Here is a 25696-nt window from a genome sequence, read left to right as displayed (position 1 = left end):
CACACATTCTGCACCCATATTGCTAAGTGACAGAGAATATAATAGAAAGTAAGGAGAAAAGAAGGCTATGGATCTATAAGAATTATTTCTTAAGTGTTTCTCTGAAAACAGATTACTATATCCCCATAGGAATGTCCTCCTCCAGTTTCACTGCAAGTGATAAACAATTTCTTCAGCACCTGCTGAGCAACCAGTCTGCTCAAATAATAGCCTAGAGGGGTTGTGTTGAAGAAGCTGCCCGACAGAAATCCTTACAAGACTTGGGACACAGAATAAATTCAGAAAAAAAAGATAAATTGGAACACCCCACAATTTAGAATGTACAGGAGCCACATAAAACTGTTAAAGACAGGCGTGCAGGGGCCATGTGCAGTTTTGAAAGCTGAGGTTAGCCAAAAGTTACAAAAACTCAGTGCCAAGCTAGGGGCAAGTAGACAGGAGCTGGTTTTGTTTCTGGACACACTGATGACTCACACATAAATGTACATTACTCAGTATTTCATCACTCAGTGATTTACAGCCGAATGTGTCAATGCCACCACTGAAAAGTATTGTACTTGTGGTGATGGCAGATGGTATGAAAGCTCTCTACAGTTTAAACTGTTTTACTCATGCAAATGTCATCACTAGATGTTGCAGTCATTGGGTGTTGGAATATGCAAATATGAATTTGTCTTAATTCATGACTGTTGGAGACCTTTTTTGAGAGCAGGGATGGACAGCTTGTCTTGCTGGAGTTAAATGTAATTCTGGGTCACTAAAAGGCCCAACGTTCCAGAGATTTTGGCCTACAACTCCCATCATTCCTAGCCAGCATGGCCAGTGGTGATGGATGATGGGGGTTGTAGGCCAAAACCTCTGAAAGTCCACATGTTGCCCATGCCCACCTGGGTTTTAGAGGACTAGTGCTCTTAAGTTTGACCCCTGAGTTCAATGCTCACTGTCCTTAAGAACAGTACAGCCTTAAAGCCTTAAACGGCTTGGGACCAAGTTACATGAAGGACTGCGTTCACCCATATTAGCTTGCCTGCACTTTAAGATCAGAAAGAGAGGCCCTTCTCATTTTCCTACCCGTGAGAGCAGTTAGGTGGGTGACCACACGTGAGGGGCTTTCTCTGCAGTGGCCTCATGGCTTTGGAACAAGTTGCCATTGGAAGCCTGCCATGCTCCCGTCATTGCAGGCTTTAAGATGGCCTTGAAAACATTATTTTACCGTGTCCTTCTCTTGATATGGCTGCTGTTGCTGCTGATTTTATTGTCAGCTTTTATTGTTGTTTTTATCGCTATTTTATTGTCTTTATGTTTTTATCACTTTTAATATTTTAACTGTTTTTATGTATTTTATTGCTGTGAGCTGCCTTGGGAGGGCTTCTGCCCTGAAAGGTGGCCAAGAATTTTAAAAAATAAATAAAAACAAACAGCAAAAAGAAGACAGACTGAGGGTCAATTCATATTTGTCCACAGTGATATTAGGAGTCACTTCCCCCATAGTATAGTTCCATACTGCTCTGGTAATGTGCTAGTAAAGGAACCACACCGGTAGGGTGAAGGACATGGCTCCTTTCCATCTAAATGTCACCTCTTTCCTAGCCAGGTGACGTTCTGGCACTGAAAATAGAAATCAAAGGTAGCTCCTGAAAATCTGTTCTGGTGAGGGCATTCCATACTTGAGGTACCATGACTGAGAAAGCCTCTCTGATCACCATGACTGTAGATGGCAGGGAGACTGGAGGAGACCTCAGATGAACTATGAAGGTTTCAGGGAAGCTCAGTTCTTCAAGTAGCCAGGCTCCACGCTGTTTAGACTTGTATGGGTAACAATCAGAACTTTGAATTGTGCCCAGAAGCAGGCCTCCAGCCAGTCCTGTCCCATTATGGTTATTGACAGACATGGCAATTTTATGCAGATAATTTACATAGGCCCACTTTAGAACCTTGATAATACAGAAATGTTTAGCTTTCACAATGAATGTTGGATTATTTCAGCAACTATTTGAAGGAATTCCCTGTAAATAGAACAAGAACACTGCAAATAATCAAGAATCTATGTTTCAGTCTCAATTTTCTATTTTTCTATTTGTGGTCTACATGAGCTTTTTCTTCAGAACTTATGTGTCATTGGTACAGCGATGAACCACAGTGACTCAGTACAGACATCATGTTACCAAAATCATGATTTTGGAGGATCAGGAATCTGTCATGTGCTTATGCACTCCCTTCTTTCCTCTTTCACGGGGATTCCCTCCTACCTTTCCTAATTTGCATAACCATGAATTGCACCTGGTTCCGAAGCTGCAGCTAAATGCAGAATGCAGCAGCTAGGACATTCAGCGGAACATGTAGCTATACACATATTAGACCTGTATTAAAAGAACTGCACTGGCTGCTTATTAGGTACTGAGCCATGTTTGTGGTTTTGCTGTTGATGTACAAAGCCCTGGACGACTTGGGACCAAGATACTTTGCAGACCATCTTTCCTTATATATACTCAGTTGATCCCTGTGATCTTCTGAGGAAGCCTTACTGGTTATTCCACAGCCAACAGAATGTTGCCAGGTAGCAGTGAGTAAGCAGGCCTTCTCAGTGGTGGCACCCACCCTTTGGAACACTCGCCCATGTGTGGTTCAAGAGGCAGAAAGGGTGGCAAGTTTTATATGCCTCTTGAAAAAACACCTTTTCACACAAGTTTTCTCTGATCTTTGAGGGACACTTTTACTATACTTTCGTTATTGTTATAGTATTGTAATTTTTAAAATGTTTTTAATGTTTGAATTATTTATATCAGGGGGAAACTATGATTAGCACTTACTAGGATTGCCTTCAACTTCAAGCCATGGTTTAAAATTGGAGGCAAGTCCTGGTTAAGGCATTCATGGTCATGGTGCCTCAAGTATGGACTGTAGTTTGACTGATTCAGATATCACAGCAAACTATGGTTATGCAAACAAGGAAAGAGAAGATGGGGAAAAGGGAGACGCTCAGCATATTCCCATTGTTTAGAGAAATAGGAACATGACATCTAAATTGAACCAATGGACTGTAATGTATAAAAACTTACGCCATAATAAATGTGTTAGGCTTGGAAGTGCCACAAGACTCTTCCTTGAATTGAACCAGGTTTTCCCCTCCCTGCAAATTCATAAATGCATTATGAATTTTTAATGTAGACCCTTTGGATGGTCCAGGAACGTCTGTTTTGTGGCTCTTGAGAAACAAAAGCCACCTTTCACCTGTTTGCTCCAGATAATCTAGTTGTGCTACTTTCCTATTGCACTGTAAGTACTTAATGTGGAATTGCCTTTTGTAGGAAAAAAAATGAAAAGTCCCACACCATTTTTTAAAACCTTGTTGCTACAGATGAACACAACTCTTCTTCTAGAACATGGCATTACAGTAAACATGTTTGCTTTGCTACTGGTGAATTCTTGTTTATGTTACAAATTTCCACTGTTATTAACATATGATCGCACTAATATATTCTATCTTTTAATTGTGGAAGATTTTGGATTGATGGCAACTTGGAAAAAAGGGTTATAAATGTTTAGTACTTGGAGTCATAATTTCTGCTTTGTGGACTTCTCTTGTTTCATTTCTGTTTGAAAAGAAATGAGAAATAAAATATATATTATCGCAACAGCTTTCCAAATTGCTTTATTTTAGGTGGTCTCATAATCAGAGAAGTACTTAGCACTGCAGCACAACAGAAATATGAGCATTAAATAGAAGTTACCAGATGCTAATGTCAGCGTGCCAGCTGGCATGAAACTGTAGTGGGAAATGTGAAGCGTGTGTGTGTGTGTTCTATTTTCATCCTATCTAAAGAGAGGGGATAACCCACCAAGCACAGGTATTACACAAAATTCATTCACTTCAGGGCCAAACTGGATGTTTTAAGGGGCCACCATTGCATATCTCTTCCGCCTTCCAACATCTAGCATAAACTGCACGTGGTATGGTATTGTGCTATGCATTACCCTGTCCTCTGCAGATGATGTGAGCTGGAAAATGTACACTTCAGTGACATCATGTCATGTGTTGTTTGTGATAGATGTTGTCAAGGTTCCCTTTATGATCAGGGCCCCCTGGGCAACTCCTTAAGGATATCTTGCCTCCGTAAGAGTCCCACCTTCCTTCTTTTAAACATCCCCTTCTCAGTAACATGGGGTTTAGCCTGTAGATGTGGGGTGACTGACACTCTAGACACAGAGTTTAACCACAACAGTTTATTTAGTAAATTTAAAACAAGCAATTTACAACTAAGGGTATTTACACAATAAAGCTGAGTGATACAAAAGGCATTAAAAGAACATAAAAGTTGCAAAACGCAAGTTCCGTTACCCTAGCTGCACTTACTTTTCTAGGCTGCTGCTTCTTGCTCTTCAGACTCTGCCCTCATTTTAGGCTCTGGCTGTCTCTGCCCTGCTGGCGCTCTCACGCTCTTTAAATACCCTCCTCCCAGAAAAACCAGAAGTACTGCTTCAGACTTGAAATGGAAGTACTGCTTGATGAAATGGACACTTAACTGGAGAAATGAAACTCCTCCTCCCAGGGTTACCCGCTCCCAACAGAAAACTCCAGGCCTCTATGCCTGACCTTTTTTACCTTTGCCTCTGTAGGCCCCAAACCTTTACAGATGTTATAAAGAACTGAGGGAGAAGAGGCTGTCTTAAAACATCTCGTTTGGCCCTGGCTTTGGCTTCTTTAGGCCAGATCATCTTTCTTTCTTTTCTTTTTCTCTGCCTACAGTCCTAAAGATACTCAGTTTGCATTCCTTAAGCCATTTACCATTTATTTATTTAAAATCTTACCCTGTCTTTTGGTCTGTCACAGGAGCCAATTCACATTTGTAATTTAAAAAAACCAAAGAAAAGAAAGCAAAAGTAAAAATTTCTTTAATAATGAACAAAGAATCAAAACATTGAACAACCAGAAAACTGACGAAGAAAATCAGTGCTAAGAGATTTCCAGACTTAACGCGGTATTAGTAAAGTTTGAAAAGCCAACTCACTTGAAAGCCTTATGGACTGAGAAGTGGAGTAGGTTCCTGAATGACAAAAAAGAGTAGGTTTGATAACATTAATGGGTGTCATCAGAGAAAAGATACATATTTATTTGTTTCATTTCTTTTCATTTCTGCACTGCCCAATACCCAAAGCTCTGTGGGCAGTTCACAACAATAAAAACCATAAAACGTAACATGATAAGATACAATATAACATTTAAAACTACAGTATAAAATAGAAATAAAAAACAAAATAAAACCTAGCAGAAATGCAAAGATTTTAAATACAGTAATATATTTAAAACAACAGAAACTGAAAGACTAAAATGCCTGGGAAAATAAGAAGGTCTTCACCTGGTGCCAAACAGAGCACAACGTAGTCTCCACACAAGCCTCTCTGGGAAGCTCATTCCCCAACCGGGATTCTGTGTTTCATAGGCAACAATCACACTTCAGTGGCTGTGGCACTCAAAACAGAGTTTGATGCAATGACCTAAGCTGGGGTCTCCAAGGGCATCAGAAGATCCTGAGACACCTCTCCTAGTGACTGTGAAGCCTCTCACCCCTCCCTATTTTTACAATTATTTTTTTAAAACTTGGCAGCTATGAAGCCAAGCACTGGCCTCCAAGCTGCCATCTTCATTTTTTCAGAATGCTTCTGGGCCCCACATGGACACAGTGACATTCTGAGAAAAGGAGGCTGGAGGCCAGCGTTTGACTATGAAGCAAGCCCAACTGCCTGTTGACACAGCTGCCTGGTAAGCTTGGGGGAACAAGAATGATGGGGCATGCAAAGCTGTCGTGGAACAGTTGAGGTGGGTAGCAGGGCAGTGGTGGATTGGCTGTGGGGCTGACAGGATGATTGTGAGGGTTGGGCAGAGTGGCACAGCAATCGGGGCGGGGGGAGAAATCTGGGTGGGGTCTGTGTGTATTTTCTGTTTGGGTGAGTGTTTTGGTTGTGGTTTTTGTGCTCAGAGGAAATGGATTTGGGGATGATCTTATTAATGTGGAGTGGTTTTGTGTTTGGGGCTCAGACCTTATCTCTGCCTTGTATACAGGCTCTTGGATGAGTTACTTGTCTTTTAGCCTCACCAGTTTGCCTTCTGTGAAATGGGTGACTGGCCATGCCCACCACAACAGACATTTTGTGAGCGGGCATGCTCCCCATGGGATCCATTTTGTGGTAGCACCAAAAACATTTTCTGAAAATTCAAAATGTGTCCATTGGGCCCCCAAAATGGATTGGGGACCCCTAACCTAACCACACAAGGAAGTGTACGTTCATAAAGAAAGTGGTATTCGCTAATATTTCTGGACGCATACTGTTTAGGGCATGCACAGGTGGGCAGTACATAGGCTGCATGCAGCCCTGTGCCCCCCCCACTTCCCCCCTCCAAAATGGCATCTTTAATGGCTACAGAGCACTGAAAGGGTCAAAATTAGCTTGCAAGTTAATTTGACCCTTTCGGTGCTCTGTAGCCACTATGGATGCTCTTTTCCCCCATGATGATGATGATGATGATGATGATGCACCCGAGGGGGTCCACTCTGGGGGTGGGGGTCCAGGGCACAATGGCCCTTGGACCTCCTGAAGTTGCCTACCCTGATTTAGGGCTTAAAGAGCACCTTGATTTGTATCTAGAACTAACTAGAAATTAGTGAAGCTGTTTCAACACAGAGGTAACACATTTCCTTTGTCCAGCACCAGTTAACAGCTAGGTTGCAATACTCAGGACCAGCTGAACATTCTAGCTAATGATAATGTGGCTTTTGCTGAGTTGTATAATGTACAGTAGGTAAAAGTATAATGCACTTCCTTCATGATTATGTTAAGTATTATTCAGGTGAGAGGGTTGTTGCATTTTACTGTATTTGTCAGCTTCTTCTGACTGATTTGCTTTGTGTTTCCTTCTAGAGATTCGAGCTCAACTAATAGAGCAACAGAAATGTCTGGAGCAGCAGACTGAGATGAGGGTGCAGCTTCTTCAGGACCTGCAGGATTTCTTTCGCAAAAAGGCAGAAATAGAGACCGAGTACTCTCGCAATCTAGAAAAATTAGCAGAAAGATTCATGGCAAAAACAAGAAGTACTAAGGACCATCAACAATACAAGTAAGCCAAGGTTCCTTATATATTCAATTGCCCAATTCAAATGTCACAATCTCAGTCTTGGAATTAGAGGTGTGCCTGCATGCTTCCTCCCCTTCCCAACTGGCCTCAAAGAAGATAACGTGGTTTCTTAAAAGTCACACTTTCACATGACGTCAGAATAGGTAAACTGTGGTTTAAAGGCTCCTTCTAAACTAGAATGTGAAACAAGGAGCATTTTCCAGTTTCACATCCTGGTTTTGGTGGAGCCTTTAAACCACAATGTCACCATCCAGATGTTACAGGAAACAGTGGTTAAGGAAACCAGGATATCTTCACTGAAGCCAGACAAGCAAGGAGAGTGTGTGCAGGCACATGACTTGTTCCTGGTACAATAAACCATGGTTTCTTGGACTGAGATTATGATATCTGAACCAGTGCTGTGTGTTTGCTTTCAAGAGGGATTTGTTTGGGGGCTTGTTGTTTGTTGTTGTTTAGTTAAACCATATTAAAATAGCAGTATTTATTAATTTGTATTCTGATTTTTAATGTGCATGATGTCTTTAGAATCCGTTGGTTCTCTCAATAACACTGCAAAATAGTTTAGTTTGATTAGCATTTTAGAGATAGAAAAGTGGGGCTGTTCACACAACACAACAGCCCACCGTAGATTAAATAAGTGATGCTGCGGTGTGTGCGGGGCATGTGCAGCCACCATTTTAAGTATGCAACTCCTGCCCAGGGGTTGTCGTGTCATGCAAACCCAGCAAGCATGGATTATGTGAGGGTTAAACAATCTTTCATAACCCATGGTCTGTTTAACCCTTGCATAACCCACATTAATTGGGCTCACACAACACAACAACCCCCATGTGGGCGCCATGACTTATCATGGTCAAAGACTGACTCTACTTTTTGAGTTTGTGGATGAACAAGGATCTGAAGCCCAAATATCCAAGGTTCATGTCTAATACACCATCTCCTTGAACATGCTAGCTATTTGGTAACAATCTGGTACATAAATTAAACAATATTCACATTTAAAAAACCCACCATTTTGCAGTAGTTCTGTAACCATGTGAAAGTTTGGGGGAACTAACATGGGAGGATGTGACCATCCTTTCCCTACAGACATTACGGTGAGAGTGCAGAAAGCAGAAGTTCGTTGCCACTTTTCTATATCTTAGTCTTTCCAGTCTAAATGGCTTGCTTTCTACAAGGGAATGTGGGGATGTCCTGCCCCTGAGTTACTTCCTATGTTTTCAGTTGCTTTCTGCAGCTGTGAGCTGGAAACACTAAAACAGACCATCCTTCATTGCCTGTTGACTTCCTGCATGGATATTAATTATGTTGATAAATGAGGATTGCCATATGAATACCTCTATCTTACTCTTAAAAATGATCCATATTCATTTTTGTTTTATTACTAATACCTGAGATTCTTACCATATCCTGGTTGAAAACTCAGAACCAATAAAGGGGTTCCAAGTCCCCACCACCCTTAAATATGCATTGAAAGGATCCCTTTTACCATTCTTTAATCTTTCTGTTTATGCATGTCAAAGGGTGCTTAAAGAGTGTTAAGAAATAATTAATCCACACATTAATACAGTCCAGCATATCTTAATGTACTTATGTAATTAAATTGTATATTGTATAAAATGTATATTGTTTTCATTGTTTTTAGATTATGTTTTTATGGCGTTTGTTTTTATTTGTATTGTTCTGCTTATGGTTTATACTGATTTTGTGTGTTTTTCTGTTATATTAATTATGGATTTCTGTATTTGTGTGTAAGCTGCTTTTTCTTGTTGAAACTGGTAATATGCTTGTAGTAAACACAAATTATGTTAAATATCTGTACTTACTAGGAAAGACCAGAATCTGCTATCTCCAGTAAATTGCTGGTATTTACTCCTCAACCAAGTAAGACGGGAAAGCAAAGATCACGCAACTTTGAGTGACATCTACCTGAACAATGTAATCATGCGCTTTATGCAGATAAGTGAAGATTCCACCAGGATGTTCAAGAAGGTACCATATTGTGATTTGTCAGATTTCATATTGAAGTAGAAGTGTATAAAAGACATAAATTTTACATGAATGCTCTGCAGGAGTCTTGGTAATGTCCTGCTCCAGCATATTATTCACTCCCTTGTGACATTTCTTACTGTAACTGAAAGTGCTTTTTGTTATGAGCGAGTTTCAAGAACATATTCTTTTAAGTACAGGAAGAGTAAATGAAGTGTACTTCTTTATTAAAAAGGTATGTTGTGTTATCTTCAAGAAAGGGAAGAGTTTATAAATGTAAACTGCCAAGGTAGAATAATATCTTCTTCTCCTTCTTCTTAAACTACTTGAATTTCATTCTTGGTAGAGAATTGTGAAAAATGGGTTGAAGCAAGAACACTTTTCCATACTGTGCTATAAGGTTGCTAAAAGCTTTACCTGCAATTTAAGAGTCCAAATGACAATAAATAAAATTGTGATGAGCTTTATACAGTCTGTATAGGTTGCTCTCAGGACCAAAAATGTTCTCGCATGCTAAATGTGTGTTCTCCAATTTGACTATAAAATGGGCGAGGGGGCCTACTTTTATGACTAAGTGGAGCACGTGGGGACAGGAGCAAAATCTATCCCTGCCTTACCTCCCCGCACTATGATGCTTGAAGACTTTTCTCCGACTGGTTTAATTTTGGTATCGGACCTGGGCTTCAAGGGAAAAATTAAAGCAGTGGAGCAAGAGTGGGCAATCTGTGACCCTCCGGATGTTTTGGCTTACACCTCCCATGATTCCTTACCATTGAGTATACTGGCTAGTGCTGATGGGAGTTGTAGTCTGAAACTTCTGGAAAGCCACAACCCCTGCAGTAGTGCATGGGAGATAAGGTGGAGGATAGGGGGTGGATTTCATTCCCATCCCTTGTACACTCTATTTAGTAATAAAAGTAGACACCGCCACCCTGCCTTATAGTCAAACTGGTCAGCGTGTGTTGAGCAAACACATGCATAACTGGTTTGGCCCTCATCATTGCATCTATATTGATATAAAAGACCCAAAGGTAGGTGGATTATATAACATTTTCTGCTATTATTAAGGTGAAGAAATCCCGCCTTTCCCCCTTATCATGATAGAAGGTGTACATTTGAAATTACCTAGAATGACGATATATGAATTGCAGTTTAAAAAAAAAAAAAATTCTCACTATTTTTCACAGGTCTGTATGTATAAAAAATGCTAACTAGTGAAATAGAAGATCATGTAGCTGATTGAACTGATAAACAGGAAATGTATTTGCACACATTTATGTACATATACGTCACCTATGGGTGTTGCTTAACAAGGGGACTTTTGTTATTTACTATAAATATTATATACAAGTGAATCAATTTAGGACTTTGAAATTAAATGTTTAAGCTGTACTCAGCCTGATTCTATGTTGCCTTTGCAGTTTGGCATCTTATGCTCTATCCCACATGTGCACAACCCACAGCCTAGGGACCACATGTGGTTACCCAAAGCTTTAACTGCAGCCCTCATGGGTGTCCATGACGCATGCATCCACTGCCGATCCCCCCCCCCCCCGGCAACACTGGTTTACCACTTTGGTTGCAGCCACTGCTGGTACTGTCAATTTTGGCCCCACACTGCCGATCCCTCCCCCCCTCTGCAACACTGGTTTACCACTTTGGTTGCAGCCACTGCTGGTACTGTCAATTTTGGCCCCACACCCCCTCCCCAGACTGCCAATCCAGCCCAATCTTGCCACTGCCAACGTTGCAGCCACCGCCATTTCTGCTGACATCCCACTGAGAAGATACTCTAGCAGCCATTCTCAGAGGGCTTTTTGATTTCTGCCATCTGAGTTTCCCGCCTCCCAGCTGAGCAGAGCAGAGCAAGCTGCTCCAGCTGGTCCAGGGACTACAGAAGCAAGCAAGCTCCCAGAGAGCGAGCGACCGGAGTGAGCGGACAGGGGGAGCAAACAGGAGTTGGCCAGGGGAGTTCGGCAGGGGAGGTCAAGGGGGAGGCCCCTAACATTTTTTTAAATTATTTTTTAACTAACTTTTTTTCATTTATTTGTCTTGTAACACACTTCCACACAAGTGAGACTCTGCATTTAACCTCTACTGAGTAGAGGAGCAGGCACAGGCTAGTCTAGAACAATCACAAAGCTAGACACAAAAAGGGAAAAGAGGCTATGGAAGGACAAGACTCTCCAGTGGTGGTGACCTGCAAGGTGTGTGCAATGTTTGTTTTCTTGCCTGAGAACAACATGGCCTACACCTGCAACACGTGCAAGTTGCTCACGCTGCTGGAAGAAAAAGTAAGAGGACTGGAGCGGCGACTGTCGACCCTCCGGGGAATAAGAGAACACGAAGAGTTCTTGGACAGAATGGGGGAACTACAGCAGCAAAGGGAAGACCAGAAGCTTGAAGAGCAACAGCAAGATGGGGCAGTGGGAAATGCTGAGGTGAAGAAAAATGGAATAGAGGATACTCCTTGTAAAAGGGTGACAGTTAGGAGAAGAAGAACTAGACGCCACTCTGCACCAGTGGAAGCAGTGGAGCTGTGGAACCGATTCCAGGTACTTGCGGATGAGACTGGATGACAGGCTGCAGAGGAAGAATCACAGGGGAACCTGCATGAGAGTGAGCAAGAGGCTGAAGGTCAGTCAAGCAGAGGCGATGAAACCCAGGCCTACAAGAAGAAGAAGAGAAGAGTGGTAGTAGTGCGAGACTCCTTGCTGCGTGGGATCGAGACCCAAGTATGTCGCGAAGACCCGTGGACTCGCCAGGTATGTTTTCTCCCGGGAGGACGGATTAGAGACGTGACTGAAAGGTTGCCTGCACTCATAAAGCCCACTGACAGGTATCCCTTTCTTCTCATCCATGTGGGAACAAATGATACTGCCAAGCGGAGCTACGAAGAAATCACGTCAGAATTTGAAGCTTTGGGAAGGAAACTCAAGAACTTTGGGGCCCAGATAGTTTTCTCAGCCATCCTTCCAGTAGTTAGAAGAGGGATAGAAAGGGAACGAAAAATACTCCGGGTGAATGACTGGCTACGAAGGTGGTGCCAACGAGAGAGATTTGGATTCTGGGACCACGGGCTATACTTCCTGGAAGATGGGCTGTTGGCAAGGGATGGGTTGCACCTCACAAAGGCTGGGAAGAATGTGTTTGGCCACAGCATGAAGAACTTGATCAGGAGGGCTTTAAACTGAATCCTACGGGGAAGGGAGATGTAATGTTGGGGGTAACAATGGATGTAGGCGCATGCACTGCAACGGAGAGAACAGCTCTGATAGCGCCCAATAATAGTCTTCAGACACATGTAGGAAGAAAGCCAGACTATGAAGTACATGGTCTTCAATGTCTATATACTAATGCCCAGAGTATGGGAAACAAAACTTAAACTCTTAATACAGGAGGGAAATTATGACTTGATAGGTATAACTGAGACTTGGTGGGATGACTCTCATGACTGGAATACAGCAATTGAAGGATATAACTTGTTCAAAAAGAACAGGAGGAACAGAAAGGGAGGTGGGGTTGCACTGTATGTGAAAAATACGTATCTCTGCACAGAAATACAGGAGGATGAGCTTGGTAGCCCCATCAAGAGCATCTGGATCAAACTAAATGGAGCAAAGAATAAAAGGAACCTGGTGGTCGGAGTCTACTACTGGCCACCCAATTTTATTTATTTATTTATTTATTTATTTATTTCATTTCTATACCGCCCAATAGCCAAAGCTCTCTGGGTGGTTCGCAAAAATTAAAACCAAACAACACACAATAAAACAATTTAAAATATATAAAACATTAAAACCACAATATAACAATACAACCACAATAAAACCTAGCAGCAGTACAGGAGTTTAAAATACAGATTTAAAACAGCAAAGATAAAAATTTAGAAAGCTAAAATGCTAAAATGCCTGGGAAAACAAAAAGGTCTTCACCTGGCGCCGAAAGGAATACAATGTAGGTGCCAGGCGAACCTCACTAGGGAGCTCATTCCAGAGCCGGGGTGCCACAACAGAAAAAGCCCTCCTCCTAGTAGCCACCCGCCTCACCTCCTTTGGCAGGGGCTCACGGAGAAGGGCCGCTGATGATGATCTTAAGGTCCGGGCAGGCACATATGGGAGGAGGCGATCCTTCAGGTAATCTGGCCCCAAGCCGTTAAGGGCTTTGAATGTTAACACCAGCACTTTGAATCGGGCCCGGAAATGGACTGGCAGCCAGTGCAGCTGGAAATATACTGGCGTAATATGAACTCGCAGGCCAGTCCCTGTTAACAATCTTGCTGCCCTATTTTGGACCAGCTGAAGTTTCCGGACTGTTTTCAAAGGCAGCCCCACGTATAACGCATTGCAGTAATCCAGATGAGAAGTTATCAGAGCATGGATAACTGTAGCTAGGCTATCTCTGTCCAGATAAGGGCGTAGTTGGTATACCAGCCTAAGCGGATGAAAAGTGCTCCGTGCCACTGAGTTCACCTGTGCTTCAAGTGACAGTTCTGGATCCAAGAGCACCCCCAAACTACGAACCTGATCCTTTAGGGGGAATGCAACCCCCTCCAGAACAGGTTGAAAGCACCTAGCCGGGCAGACGAACCACCCACTAACAGTACCTCCGTCTTGTCTGGATTGAGTTTCAGTTTATTAGCCCTCATCCAGTCCATGACCGTGCCCAGGCACTGATTCAGAACAGCCACTGCCTCACCTGGTTTTGATGAGAAAGAGAGGTAGAGCTGGGTGTCATCTGCATATTGATGGCACCTCAGCCCAAACCTCCGGATAACCTCCCCCAGCGGTTTCATGTAGATGTTAAACAGCATGGGGGATAAAATAGAGCCCTGTGGAACCCCATGGCACAATTGCCACGGCACAGAGCAATAATTCCCCAGCACCACCTTCTGGAATCGGCCATCCAAGTAGGAGCGGAACCACTGTAGTGCAGTGCCTCCAACTCCTAACCCAGACAACCTATCCAGAAGGATACCATGGTCGATGGTATCGAAAGCCGCTGAGAGGTCCAGGAGAATCAACAGGGTCGCACTCCCCCTGTCCCTCTCCCAGCAGAGGTCATCCCACAGGGCGACCAAGGCAGTTTCCGTTCCAAAACCAGGCCTGAAACCTGATTGAAATGGATCTAGATAATCCATTTCATTCAAGAGTGCCTGGAGCTGTCCTACAACCACCCGCTCAAGCACCTTGCCCAGGAAGGGGATGTTGGCCACTGGCCTATAATTGTTAACATCCTCTGGGTCCAGGTTAGGCTTTTTCAGGAGTGGTCTAATTACTGCCTCTTTTAAAGCGGCAGGCACCACTCCCTCTCTCAAGGAGGAATTTATAACCTCCTGGACCCAGCCGGACAACCCCTCCTTGTTTGATTTAATAAGCCATGAAGGGCAAGGGTCAAGCACACAAGTGGTCGATCGGACTTGGCCAAGCACCTTGTCCGCATCCTCAGGCCTCAGTAACTGAAACTCATCCAATAAAACTGGACCAGATGGTGCTCTGAACGCCTCTACCAATGGAACTGCATTAATGGTGGTGTCCAATTCATGACGAATGTGAGCGACTTTATCCTCAAAGTGCCATGCAAACTTGTCACAGCGTGCTACCGAGGGTTCCACCGTCTCTCTCCCTGGCCCAGAATGTAACAGGCCGCGAACCACTCGGAAAAGCTCCGCTGGACGACACTGAGAAGATGCAATGCTGGTGGAAAAGAACTGTCTCTTTGCCACCCTCACCACCACAGAGTAGGCTCGATAGTGGGCTCTTACCTGTGTTCGGTCAGACTCAGCATGAGTTTTCCTCCACCTGCGTTCTAGCCGTCTCCCCTCTTGCTTCATTGCCCTCAGCTCAGGTATATACCAAGGAGCTGGCCGGGCTCTGCTCAGAGGGAGAGGGCGCTTGGGCGCGATCGTGTCAACCGCCCGAGTCATGTCTGCATTCCACAGAGCGACCTGGGCTTCGACAGGAGCACCAGCCATACCAGCAGGAAAATCCCCCAGAGCTCTCTGGAATCCATCGGAATCTATTAATCTCCGGGGGCGGACCATTTTAATAGGTCCCCCACCCTTGCAGAGGGGAAAGGCCGCCAGGAGTCTAAACCTCAGCAGGAAGTGATCTGACCATGACAAAGGGACAGATGTTAATTCCTCCACTTTCAGATCACCATCCTCCTGCCCAGTCGAGAAAACCAGATCAAGCGTGTGTCCTTTTATATGCGTTGGGCCGATGACATGTTGGGACAGCCCCATGGTTGTCATGGCGGCCATGAAGTCCTGAGCCACCCTGGATACAGCGGCCTCGGCATGGAAGTTGAGATCCCCCAGGACCATCATCCTGGGGGTCCTCAACACCAAGTCCGAGACCACCTCCGTCAGCTCAGGCAGGGAGTCTGATGGGCAGCGGGGTGGGCGGTACACCAACAGAATCCCTAATCTGTCCCGGGTACCCAACACAAGGTACAAACACTTCAATCAAGGAGAAGACGAGGATTAAACTTTTGAAAAGCAAATAGCCAATGTTTGAAGGAAGCATGATGTAGTAGTAATGGGGGACTTCAATTTCCCCAATATTCATTGGGAGACAAATTCTACAAAACATGGCCCTCCAGGAAATTCCTGACTTGTGTGGCAGATAACTTCCTCCTGCAGAAAGTAGAGGAAGGAACTAGAGGATCGGCTATCCTTGACTTGATCCTAACCAACAGAGATGACGTAGTGGATAAAGTAGCAGTTACAGGAACTCTGGGGGAAAGTGACCATGTTGTACTTGAGTTCTTGGTTCTAAGGGAAGCAAAAGCCGAGTGTAGTCAAACGCGTACCCTGGATTTTAGGAAAGCTGATTTCAATAAACTCAGAACAATGATCAGTAAGGTCCCATGGCAAGCGACGCTAATGAGAAAAGGAGTCCAAGATGGGTGGGAGCTTTTAAAAAAGGAAATTCTCAAGGCACAATCACAAACCATTCCAACAAGAAGAAAAGGTGGAAGACAACAGAAGAAGCCAATGTGGCTTCACAAAAAGCGTAGGGATGACCTGAAAACAAAAAAGGACACATATAGGAAGTGGAAAGAAGGCCAAGTAACAAAGGAAGAGTACAGGCAGGTAGCACAGAATTGCAGGGATGGCGTCAGGAAGGCTAAAGCTGAGAACGAGCTGAAGTTAGCAAGGGATGCTAAAAACAACAAAAAGGCTTTCTTCAGCTACGTGCATAGTAAAAGGCAGAGGAAAGAAATGGTGGTTCAGCTATTAAATAAGGATGGCAAAACGATAACAGATGACAAAGAAAAGGCAGAGGTTCCCAATTCGTACTTTGACTCAGTCTTCTCCCAAAAGAGGGTCTGTGAGCCCCCTGGCGAAGGCGAAGTACAGGCTGAAGGGGCAGGATTGCAGCTTGAGATCGATAGGTATATGGTCAAGGAACACCTAATGACTTTGAATGAGTTCAAATCTCCAGGGCCAGATGAACTGCATCCTAGAGTAATAAAGGAACTGGCAGAAGAACTCTCAGAACCGCTGTCTATTCTCTATGAGAAATCATGGACGACGGGTGAAGTGCCAGATGACTGGAGGAGGGCTAATGTTGTCCCTATCTTCAAAAAGGGTAAAAAAGAGGAACCTGGGAACTACAGACCAGTCAGTCTGACATCAATCCCTGGGAAAATTCTGGAGCAGATGATAAAGCAATCCATCTGGAAGCACCTTGAAAACAATGCCGTGATTACTCAAAGCCAACATGGATTTGTCAAAAACAAGTCCTGCCAGACGAATCTGATCTCATTTTTTGATCAAGTAACCTCCCTTGTGGACTGTGGGAATGCTGTAGACATCATATACCTCGACTTCAGCAAAGCTTTTGACAAAGTGCCCCGTGATATCTTGATGAGCAAACCAGCGCAAAGTGGGCTAGATGAAACAACGATCCGGTGGATCCACAGTTGGCTACAGAATTGGACTCAAAGAGTGCTTATCAGTGGGACCTTCTCAAACTGGGGAGAGGTAACGAGTGGGGTACCGCAGGGCTCAGTCCTGGGCCCAATGCTCTTCAACATTTTTATTAATGACTTGAAGGAGGAGGTGCAGGGAATGCTGATCAAATTTGCAGATGACACCAAATTGGGCGGGATAGCTAATACTTGGGAAGACAGAAACAAAATTCAAAGTGATCTGGATAGACTGGAGCGCTGGGCAGAAAACAACAGAATGACATTTCATAGGGATAAATGCCAAGTTCTGCACCTAGGAAAAAGAAACCAAATGCACAGTTACAAGATGGGGGATACATGGCTCAACAACAGTACAAGCGAGAAGGCTCTTGGAATTGTTGTCGATCACAAGCTGAATATGAGCCAACAATGTGATGTGGCTGCAAAAAAGGCAAATGCTCTTTTGGGCTGCATTCATAGAAGCATCGCTTCCAAATCCCGAGAAGTACTAGTTCCCCTCTAGTCTGCACTGGTTAGGCCTTATCTGGAGTACGGTGTCCAGTTCTGGGCACCACACTTTAAGAAGCATGCAGACAAACTGGAGAGGGTTCAGAGGAGCGCAACCAAGATGATCAGGGGACTGGAAACAAAGCTCTATGAAGAGAGACAGAAAGAACTGGGCATGTTTAGCCTTGAGAAGAGAAGACTGAGGGGAGATGTGATAGCGCTCTTCAAGTACTTGAAAGGTTGTCACAGAGAGGAAGGCCAGGATCTCTTCTCCCTCATCCCAGAGTGCAGGACACAGAATAATGGGCTCAAGTGACAGGAAGCCAGATTCTGGCTGAACATCAGGAAAAACCTCCTGACTGTTAGAGCAATACAACAATGGAACCAATCACCTAGGGAGGTGGTGGGCTCTCCCACACTGGAGGCGTTCAAGACAAGGCTGGACAGTCATCTGTCAGGGATGCTCTGACTTGGATTCCTGCATTGAGCAGGGGGTTGGACTCGATGGCCTTATAGGCCCCTTCCAACCCTACTATTCTATGATTCTATGAGTGCAGCAGCCAGAGTGTCTTCTAGTAGACACCCTGGCAGATACTCTCAGAGGCCTTTATGACTTCTACCCTGTGAATGCTGGTGGTGGCGATAAGTCTGGCAAGAGCACAGTTTTCAAAAGTAAGGAGAAAACATTCACTTGCTGTCATCAGAGGAGATGGTAGAGGGTGAGTGTTTGAGAGAAAGGAAAAGCAATGAAAATTAAATAGAAAAAAATTAAAAGGAAAGACAGTAAAAGAAAGATATCACTGTTGCTCTGTGGTGTTTGACACAAGATACTCCCCCCTGCTTTTCAGTGCCTAACTGGGGGGCGTGGAGAGACAGGAAAAATAAGGAAGGTAATACATTGAATTATTTTGTATCGCTAGATCTGTTTGTCACCCAAAAAGAGGAGTAGGGGATGGAGTTGTAGGAGAAGTAGACAATGTAATTCTTTTTGTGGATCTGAAGAAGACTCCCTGGACATCCCTCTTTCAGCATGCAGCCCCCAGTAGGTCACCCAATACTCAATGTAGCCCCCAAGTCCAAAAAAGGTTGCCCACACCTTTCTGTTGCATTTACCTTTTAAACCCTTCTCACAATTCAGTGGCAGGGAGAAGTAGGTCCCTGTGTCAAAATAAGGGGAATGAGTTGCTCCAAAGTTGGGCGCCTGGTGGTGGATCCTAAATTCTGTGATCTGCTACAGCTACACAGCAACATGAAATGCAGGGCTGTATATGTAACCTTCTTTCTACCTTCTGTACATACAAAATAAAGAAGAAATACATGAAGTGTTTTGTGTCTAACTATTCTGAGTAGGTCATTATTTTTATATTTATTTCTATACTCTGATTAGAGGAGAATAGTTAGCTGTTAATTTTGTTTATTGCAAAACTTACAGCAAGGTCAGAGAAACCTCTGTTCACCATATCACAAGCTTCTGTGCCTTCCAGAATTGAATCATTCTGTGTCCTTTGATATTACTCTGTTTTCCTCTGTGAACTAAAGAGATATTTTTAGATGTTGGTATGTCCATCAGTCATTTAACCATAACCTAGTTTTTAAAGATATTTTTGACTTTCCATTTTTATACAGAAGATGGCAGAATAAACACTGGGCATGTCCACTGGGCTTTCCTGCTTCTGCCCAGCTGTCAGAGAATCAGCCTTTAAAAATTCAGTGTTTTCTGTTCAGCTACATGTAAATTACTCCATAGTTGGAAGTCAAACATATATTGCCTGTGCCATCTGTCTTCACTATAAATTACTTGTCTTCTTGATTACAAACACTTTCTAACAGCATTGAACATATCCATCCTATGCAACATAAAATATATACATGTTTAGGGCTGCAATCCTATACACACTTTACTTGGGAACAAGCCCCATTGAACTCGGAGGAATTTACTTCTGAGTAAACATGCTGCAAATCAAATAAAAAGCTAGCTTGCAGAATAGCTTTTAGTACACACTTAATACTGCTTATTTTCCTGTTAAGGAATCTAATAATATTGCTTGGTGTGAGAGATAAAACAGCTATATAATCCCTTCACATTTAATTTAATTAGAATAAGCTCTCCTTTCAATTAAGATGTTTACCACAGTTGCACTATTAATTCTGTGTCAGTGATAAACATTTCTCTCTCCTTTTTTAAAGGATTAATTTGATTAACTCTGTCTCTGTTCCATGATTAGGATCTGGGGAAGAGACATTCCTTCCATTTGCTATCTAGCCAGAAATGCTGGGAGGTGCTCAGTGCCTATACGATCCAATTAACTGGAAACACTGGCATTTGTTTTTCGACATGAATGCCAAGTAGATATTTGTAAAAGCTTTTAGATCATGTAAAAGGTTTCTTTAAAAATGCTTAAATACATCTTTTCCTTGAAATTTTAGATCACATACAAGCTCAAGAAGACCCTACCTCAAATGCAGTGTTTCAGTATAAATGTAATATAGAAGCATGTGGTCTTTTAAACCTGTGTCTACATGAAGACATTGTTTTAAGTTATTGAGTCCAGAAACCTGATTTCAGGGGAGAATTAGAATACATCTGCAAAAAGAGAGAGAATGGGGGAAATATATGCTATGTGGAGTTTTGGAACAATATATAAAGGTTTGGGGCAGGGATGGGAAACTTTTGGCCCTCCAGATTTTATTGAACTACAGTTCCCATCATACCTGACTACCGGCTATGCTGGCTGAGATGGTTGGGAATTGAAGTCCAATAACATCTGGGTATTGTGTGGTGTGTGTTTTGATATATTCCAATTTCAAAGATAGTAGGATACCATTCAGAGCCCTGTTCAGAAAGCCTGTATCTTGTGAAAACACCTAAGAATAGTTCAGGACAGAGTGTCCTAGATATCAGTTTTTTTAAGCTTGAGCTTTATATGGCTGGTCATGGGCAAGAGTTAAGGCTTCTAATATCAGGCACCCACCTGGATTCCAGTATTCCTCATTTTGCTCTGCCTATTGTCTTTGGATTGCTTTGGGTCTTCGGTGTTTACATTACACTGACCGTGTGTTACATTTATTCAGCAGCAGCAGGTAGCGAAGTGAGGCACAATATAGCTAGTCCTTGTCTTGGCTGCTACCTCTGCTGTGCAGTGACTGGTGGTGAGCAGGCATCACAGGGCAACGAAGAAAGCAGGTGCAGCAGGTGCATGACTGCAGACTAGAAGGCCCCCTAAAAGCGACAGGGAAGCAAAGCCTCAAAATGATGCTCATAAAAGTTATTTTGTGATATAAGGTGCCCAGTGCATTTCAGCATGTCACTGCCTTCAGGGGCAAGTAGATCTCCAAGGCCCTTTCCAACTCTGATTCTATTATTATTCTACTTATTATGGCAGTTCATGTAGCGCATCCCCCCCTCGCCAGCATTTCAAGGAATGTTTTTGTGCCAGACTATTTTTTTGAAAATCTACACCTGTTATTAAAAAATACTTCAACTGCTCATCTATGTTTCTACATGTAAATTAACTGTAGGCTTCACCCAGCTTGCATGAAAGATGGTTAAACTTTAGGCATAGCATCATATATCATTATAAGCAGCTATTTTTAGTCTGTCATGGTGAGATGAATCAGAGTGTTGTAGCAGTTTTGGTCTTATGGAATGAGAGACAGGATTGTTAAAAGAAGAGGTCTTTAGAGGGAATGAACTTCAGTAATGTTTCAGTCTCTTCAAAGTTACTCATCTCATCTGAATTTTTATTTGTTTTCTCCACTTTTTTTCTCATGCTAAAAACTGTTGGTCACCAACAAAGGCTTTGGTGCTGGCTAAACTGTGTGATGTCTTAGAATGTTCAGAAACATTCTACCCACTGAAGGGTGAGTTACAGAAAGAAAACAGTCAGTGTTGCTGTTCTCAGGGGCCAAGAAGTTTTGAGGAAGAAACCTCACAAAGGCTTCAGCAAGGGAAGGAGAATTGTATGGTACTGTCAGTAGGGAGAGAGGCAGACAGATTTGAGGAGCAGGATAACTATTCTATGATTCTATAAGGAGAGCAGCCCAGGAAGCAAGGTATGAATTGTATGTATTGACTTCATATTTAAACAAAGGTGCAAAATGATAGTATTGATTCAGAATATGGTTTAAGTTGTACAGAGACCAGCTAGGTTAATAACTTTGAGTAAAATTGTGCTACTCCTAAATGTCATAATTGCAAATAGTAGAGATATTGAAATGGTATATGCACAGTGAGGGTTTAGTACAGATTAAATAAAGATGAAGCGAAAATCAGTCAGCTTTGGCTTCACACTTCATCTTTTTTTAAATCAATTTTTATCAATTGTAGATTTCAACAAAGCAAACAAAACAACAACTTTAAAAAAAAATTCAGGTAGAACTCCATGCTTTAAAGGCCTCAGTTTAAACTATTACAGCATTTTAAAAAGGGAAAAAGGAATAGATAAGCCTCAATAAAAGCAGACCAGATATCCAAAGTCCATTCACTCATGGCGCCTATAGAACACTCTTTCAAATGTCGCTAGTGCTGTTAGGTCTTCAGTCTATTGCATTACAAGTGGTGAGCTTTTATCCTTCCAGTATTCTAGTATCAGCCTTCTAGTAGTCAGGAGGGTGCAAAAAATCCATTTACACTGACCATGTGTTACATTCCAAGAAGTAGTTAAATAATTTAAGAGAACATGTACATCAGTAAATAAAGAGCTTTCCAATACAAAGTTTATCTGTATAATTCCTCCACAAAGGAAGGCACTATTGGGCATTTCCAAAAATATATGAATAAAAGAAGCATTAACTGTATTACACCTCCAACAATTAGCTGAGTTAGACAAACCTTTATTAAAGAGATGTTGTGGAGTCTAATAGACCCCAAACAAGAGTTTTTGTTGCATAAGATGTAACTGAAGGTCCATAGACATACAGTTATGGACAGCAAAATGGCGGTCCATTGATTAGGCAAACCAGGACATTTCAATTACCTGTTCCATTCCTGCTGAAGACCACAGGTATCATATTGCAGGCCTCATCTTAACAGAAACCCGTTTCCATGAGTGGCTGAACTTCATGGTTTTACGAAGTGGCACTCATAAAATAGGTTTAACATCATTATACTCCTTGCGTACACTTATGTTTGCGGTTAACAGCAGCCACAAATATTTCTCTTAAGAAGTGAAGCATCTGAGGTGATTACGCATAGCACAGCTTTTATACAAAGTACTCAGATTCATCACTGAAGCAAGTCAATTACTGTTTTGGGAGGATGTATGTATTTTTATTCTTTCTAGTCTTTAAACTTTTTATTAAACCATTTAATGAAATAGTTCAAACTCTTATAAATGAATTTGGAAGGATATAATTGGTTTAGTTGTACAGGGGTCTCATATTTTACAAGGTGATTGTTTAATGAATTCTAATTAGGTTTTAATAAACTAATCTCTGTTAATCATTTAAATGTATTCAGCAGTGAAACTGTGTAAGTACAAGTAGGCATTATCTATCTTTAAGTTTCACTAAAACACACTGAGTGCCAAAATAAATTAGGCCATGTCACGTATTTATGAAAGGAAAAGACCCATTTCCCCACATGGGTACATGCTGCAAGGAGCTGCAACCTATAGCTAGCTGAACGTTACACCAGTAAATTATTACATCATTACAGATCCTACTTTTTCAATTCAAATGCTGGCTGGTTAAAGTGATTCATACAAGCATCAGCTTCATCACTAACAGCATTTTATTTTATTTTTTTAGTTTTTGAACATTTTTTATTTGCAGACTTTTAGTAACCAGAAGAAGCTGCCTTATTTTGAGTCAGACCATGGGTCCATCTAGCCCATTGTTGTTGACGGTGTCTGGCAGCGGCTGTCCAGGGTTTCAGGCGGGATTCCTTCCTAGCTCTACCTGGAGATGCTGGGGATCAAACCTGGGATCTTCTGCATGCAAAGCAGGTGTTCTGCCAGTGAGCTGCAGTTCCACCAAATGGCATATGCCACCCAGACAATTTCCATCCTAGGATCATAGGAAGCTGCCTTATACTGAGTCAGACCGTTGGTCCATCTAGCCCAGTATTGTCAACACTGAGGACCAAGCTAAGCATTCTGGTAATCACGCATAGTTTAGCTATATGTTTCCTTATGCTGGGGTAAGCCTACATGGCCCTGAATTGGATCAGGACCACAACAATCCAGGAAGAGGCGGGAGTTAAACCTTCCCCCATCCAGTTTCCCCCCCAAAATTCCACCCCCAGAGGGGGCGGGGAGTAGGATTTCTGGGAACTGAGCTTAGAACACTGGCTCTGAGCTCGGTTCCCAGAAACCAAAAATCCCTCTGGCCATCTAGACACTATCTAGCAGCCATAGGATTGCTTCCTTAACTAGGAAGAAACCCTCTTGAATGCCCTGGGACGTAAATCCAAGTTAACATAAATAGGGTTGCACTGTAACACATTTATAGTAGCATACATTTTTGTGGACTTCTTAAGTAATAATAACTATACAATGACGTAATCTAGTAATAATTTCTAATACATTATATTTTTTATTTTAAAAGGCTTATTACATTATGACCATTATCCGTTCAGGTTGACCCCCAATTTTCTAATTATGCTATTCAGTTGTTTAGTCTGTGTTAGAACAATTTTTTTCTAGCTGTTGTCTGCCAATGCATCACTGATAGTTTTATATATTATTTCATTTATATCCTGCCTTTTTTCCTCCTTAAGGAACCCAAGGCGGCATACATAATTCTACTTCTCTCCATTTTATCCTCACAACAACAACCCTGTGAGGCAGGCTGGGCTGAGAGTCTGTGACTGGCCCAAAGTCACCCAGTGAGCTTCCATGGCCAAGTGGGGATTAGAACCTGGATCTCCTGACTCTCAGTCCGGCACTCTAGCCACTACATCACACTGGCTGTCATTGGTATCTCATTGATGTGATATCAGTGATGCATTTGGTATTCAATATTTGGTATAGTGGAATTCTGTCAGAATGTCATGTTTATAACCTCCACTGCACTAGCTTTCAAATATAGATACAGTTTGGTTGGGTTTTCAGCAGAACTGCACCAGACTTTTCTCCTCAAACATTATAAAGGGGAAGGTTATGATTTTGAGGTGGGAAGGAACCCCTCTCCCTGAACATTTTCCTAGCTGCACCTTCTTTTATAGCTGTTTGCAGCTGTTCACAGCTGCTAGTTCTGCTCTTTGCTGCTCCCTCACTGCCTTTCTGGCCTCCTTGTGTGATCCCAGCCAGTTGGATATTAGATAGTGATTTAATGTCATCACATTGCCGTACAGCCCATCCGTTTCGGCTACTTCATGATGTCACCAAGGGTAAACAAAGTCTCAGTACCCTCACTGAACGGGTGTCAGGAAAAGAAAACACAGACCCATTGTTGAAGCAACCTGTCAACACTTCCTGTTTTGCTGAACTGTGGTGGGTTTAATTGCCATAGAGTTCCAAAGCAAGGAGTGGCCTCGGCAACAGGTGTGTGTTGTCTTCCCTGACACCTGGGCCATAAACAGTTTTGCTCCCTTTCACAAAAAATGGACACAGTTTGTTTCTCCCCAGAGCTTTTGTGAAAAGTGCCTTCCCCCTTTTTGGCCAAGTTCTAGTTTCAAGTGACTGTTCCTAACAATTTCCCTTTAATTACAGAGCAAAGAGATTGCGTTCCAACTTCATGAGGATTTAATGAGGGTTCTTAATGAGCTTTATACGGTAAGCGTATTGATTTGGCTTTGGTTGAAAGGATTGTTCATTGAAAATCCATTTTTATGTATTTTAAATGTTTTTAATTGAGTTGACATGTCATAGAACAATATCGTGTTTTAGGTTAGTGACATCTAGACAAATAAGGCTATTGATTCAGCGTCAAAAGAGACATTCTTCTAAAAGTTTCTGATCGCCTTCAAGACTCAATGTTCTTTTAAAATCCACCACATATATAGCTGGAATTTGGATACTTGCCTAATTATATGTAATACATTTAAGTGGTTTGTTATAATTTACACCTTTATGTGCTGATAGCCGTATCCTGAAACATGTTTTTGACTACACTTGCTCTTAAGCACTTTTTGTTTAAACAGCACCCAAGTTGGTAAAAGCTTTTCACTGACTTTAGTGGAAAGAGAAGGAAAACATTAATATTTTGCAT

The 25696-nt window shown here is 42.4% G+C and overlaps 1 protein-coding gene across 1 annotated transcript in view; it reads left to right on the top strand.

The window, feature by feature from the left end:
- Nucleotides 1–25696, top strand: part of SRGAP1 (SLIT-ROBO Rho GTPase activating protein 1) — a 160271-nt gene that overhangs the window by 82849 nt on the left and 51726 nt on the right. Inside the window, exons 2-4 of the mRNA XM_084810597.1 lie at nucleotides 6919–7114; nucleotides 8962–9124; nucleotides 25198–25260. Of these exons, the coding sequence (XP_084666723.1) occupies nucleotides 6919–7114; nucleotides 8962–9124; nucleotides 25198–25260 (422 nt within the window). The remainder of the gene's footprint in view (nucleotides 1–6918; nucleotides 7115–8961; nucleotides 9125–25197; nucleotides 25261–25696) is intronic.

Source organism: Heloderma suspectum, chromosome 7, assembly GCF_057233095.1.
Source record: "Heloderma suspectum isolate Gila_16-S chromosome 7, 16-S_ref, whole genome shotgun sequence".
Lineage (NCBI taxonomy): Eukaryota > Metazoa > Chordata > Lepidosauria > Squamata > Helodermatidae > Heloderma > Heloderma suspectum.
The sequence above is the reverse complement of the archived record's forward strand: the minus strand, read 5'-3'. Positions and strand labels throughout refer to the sequence as shown.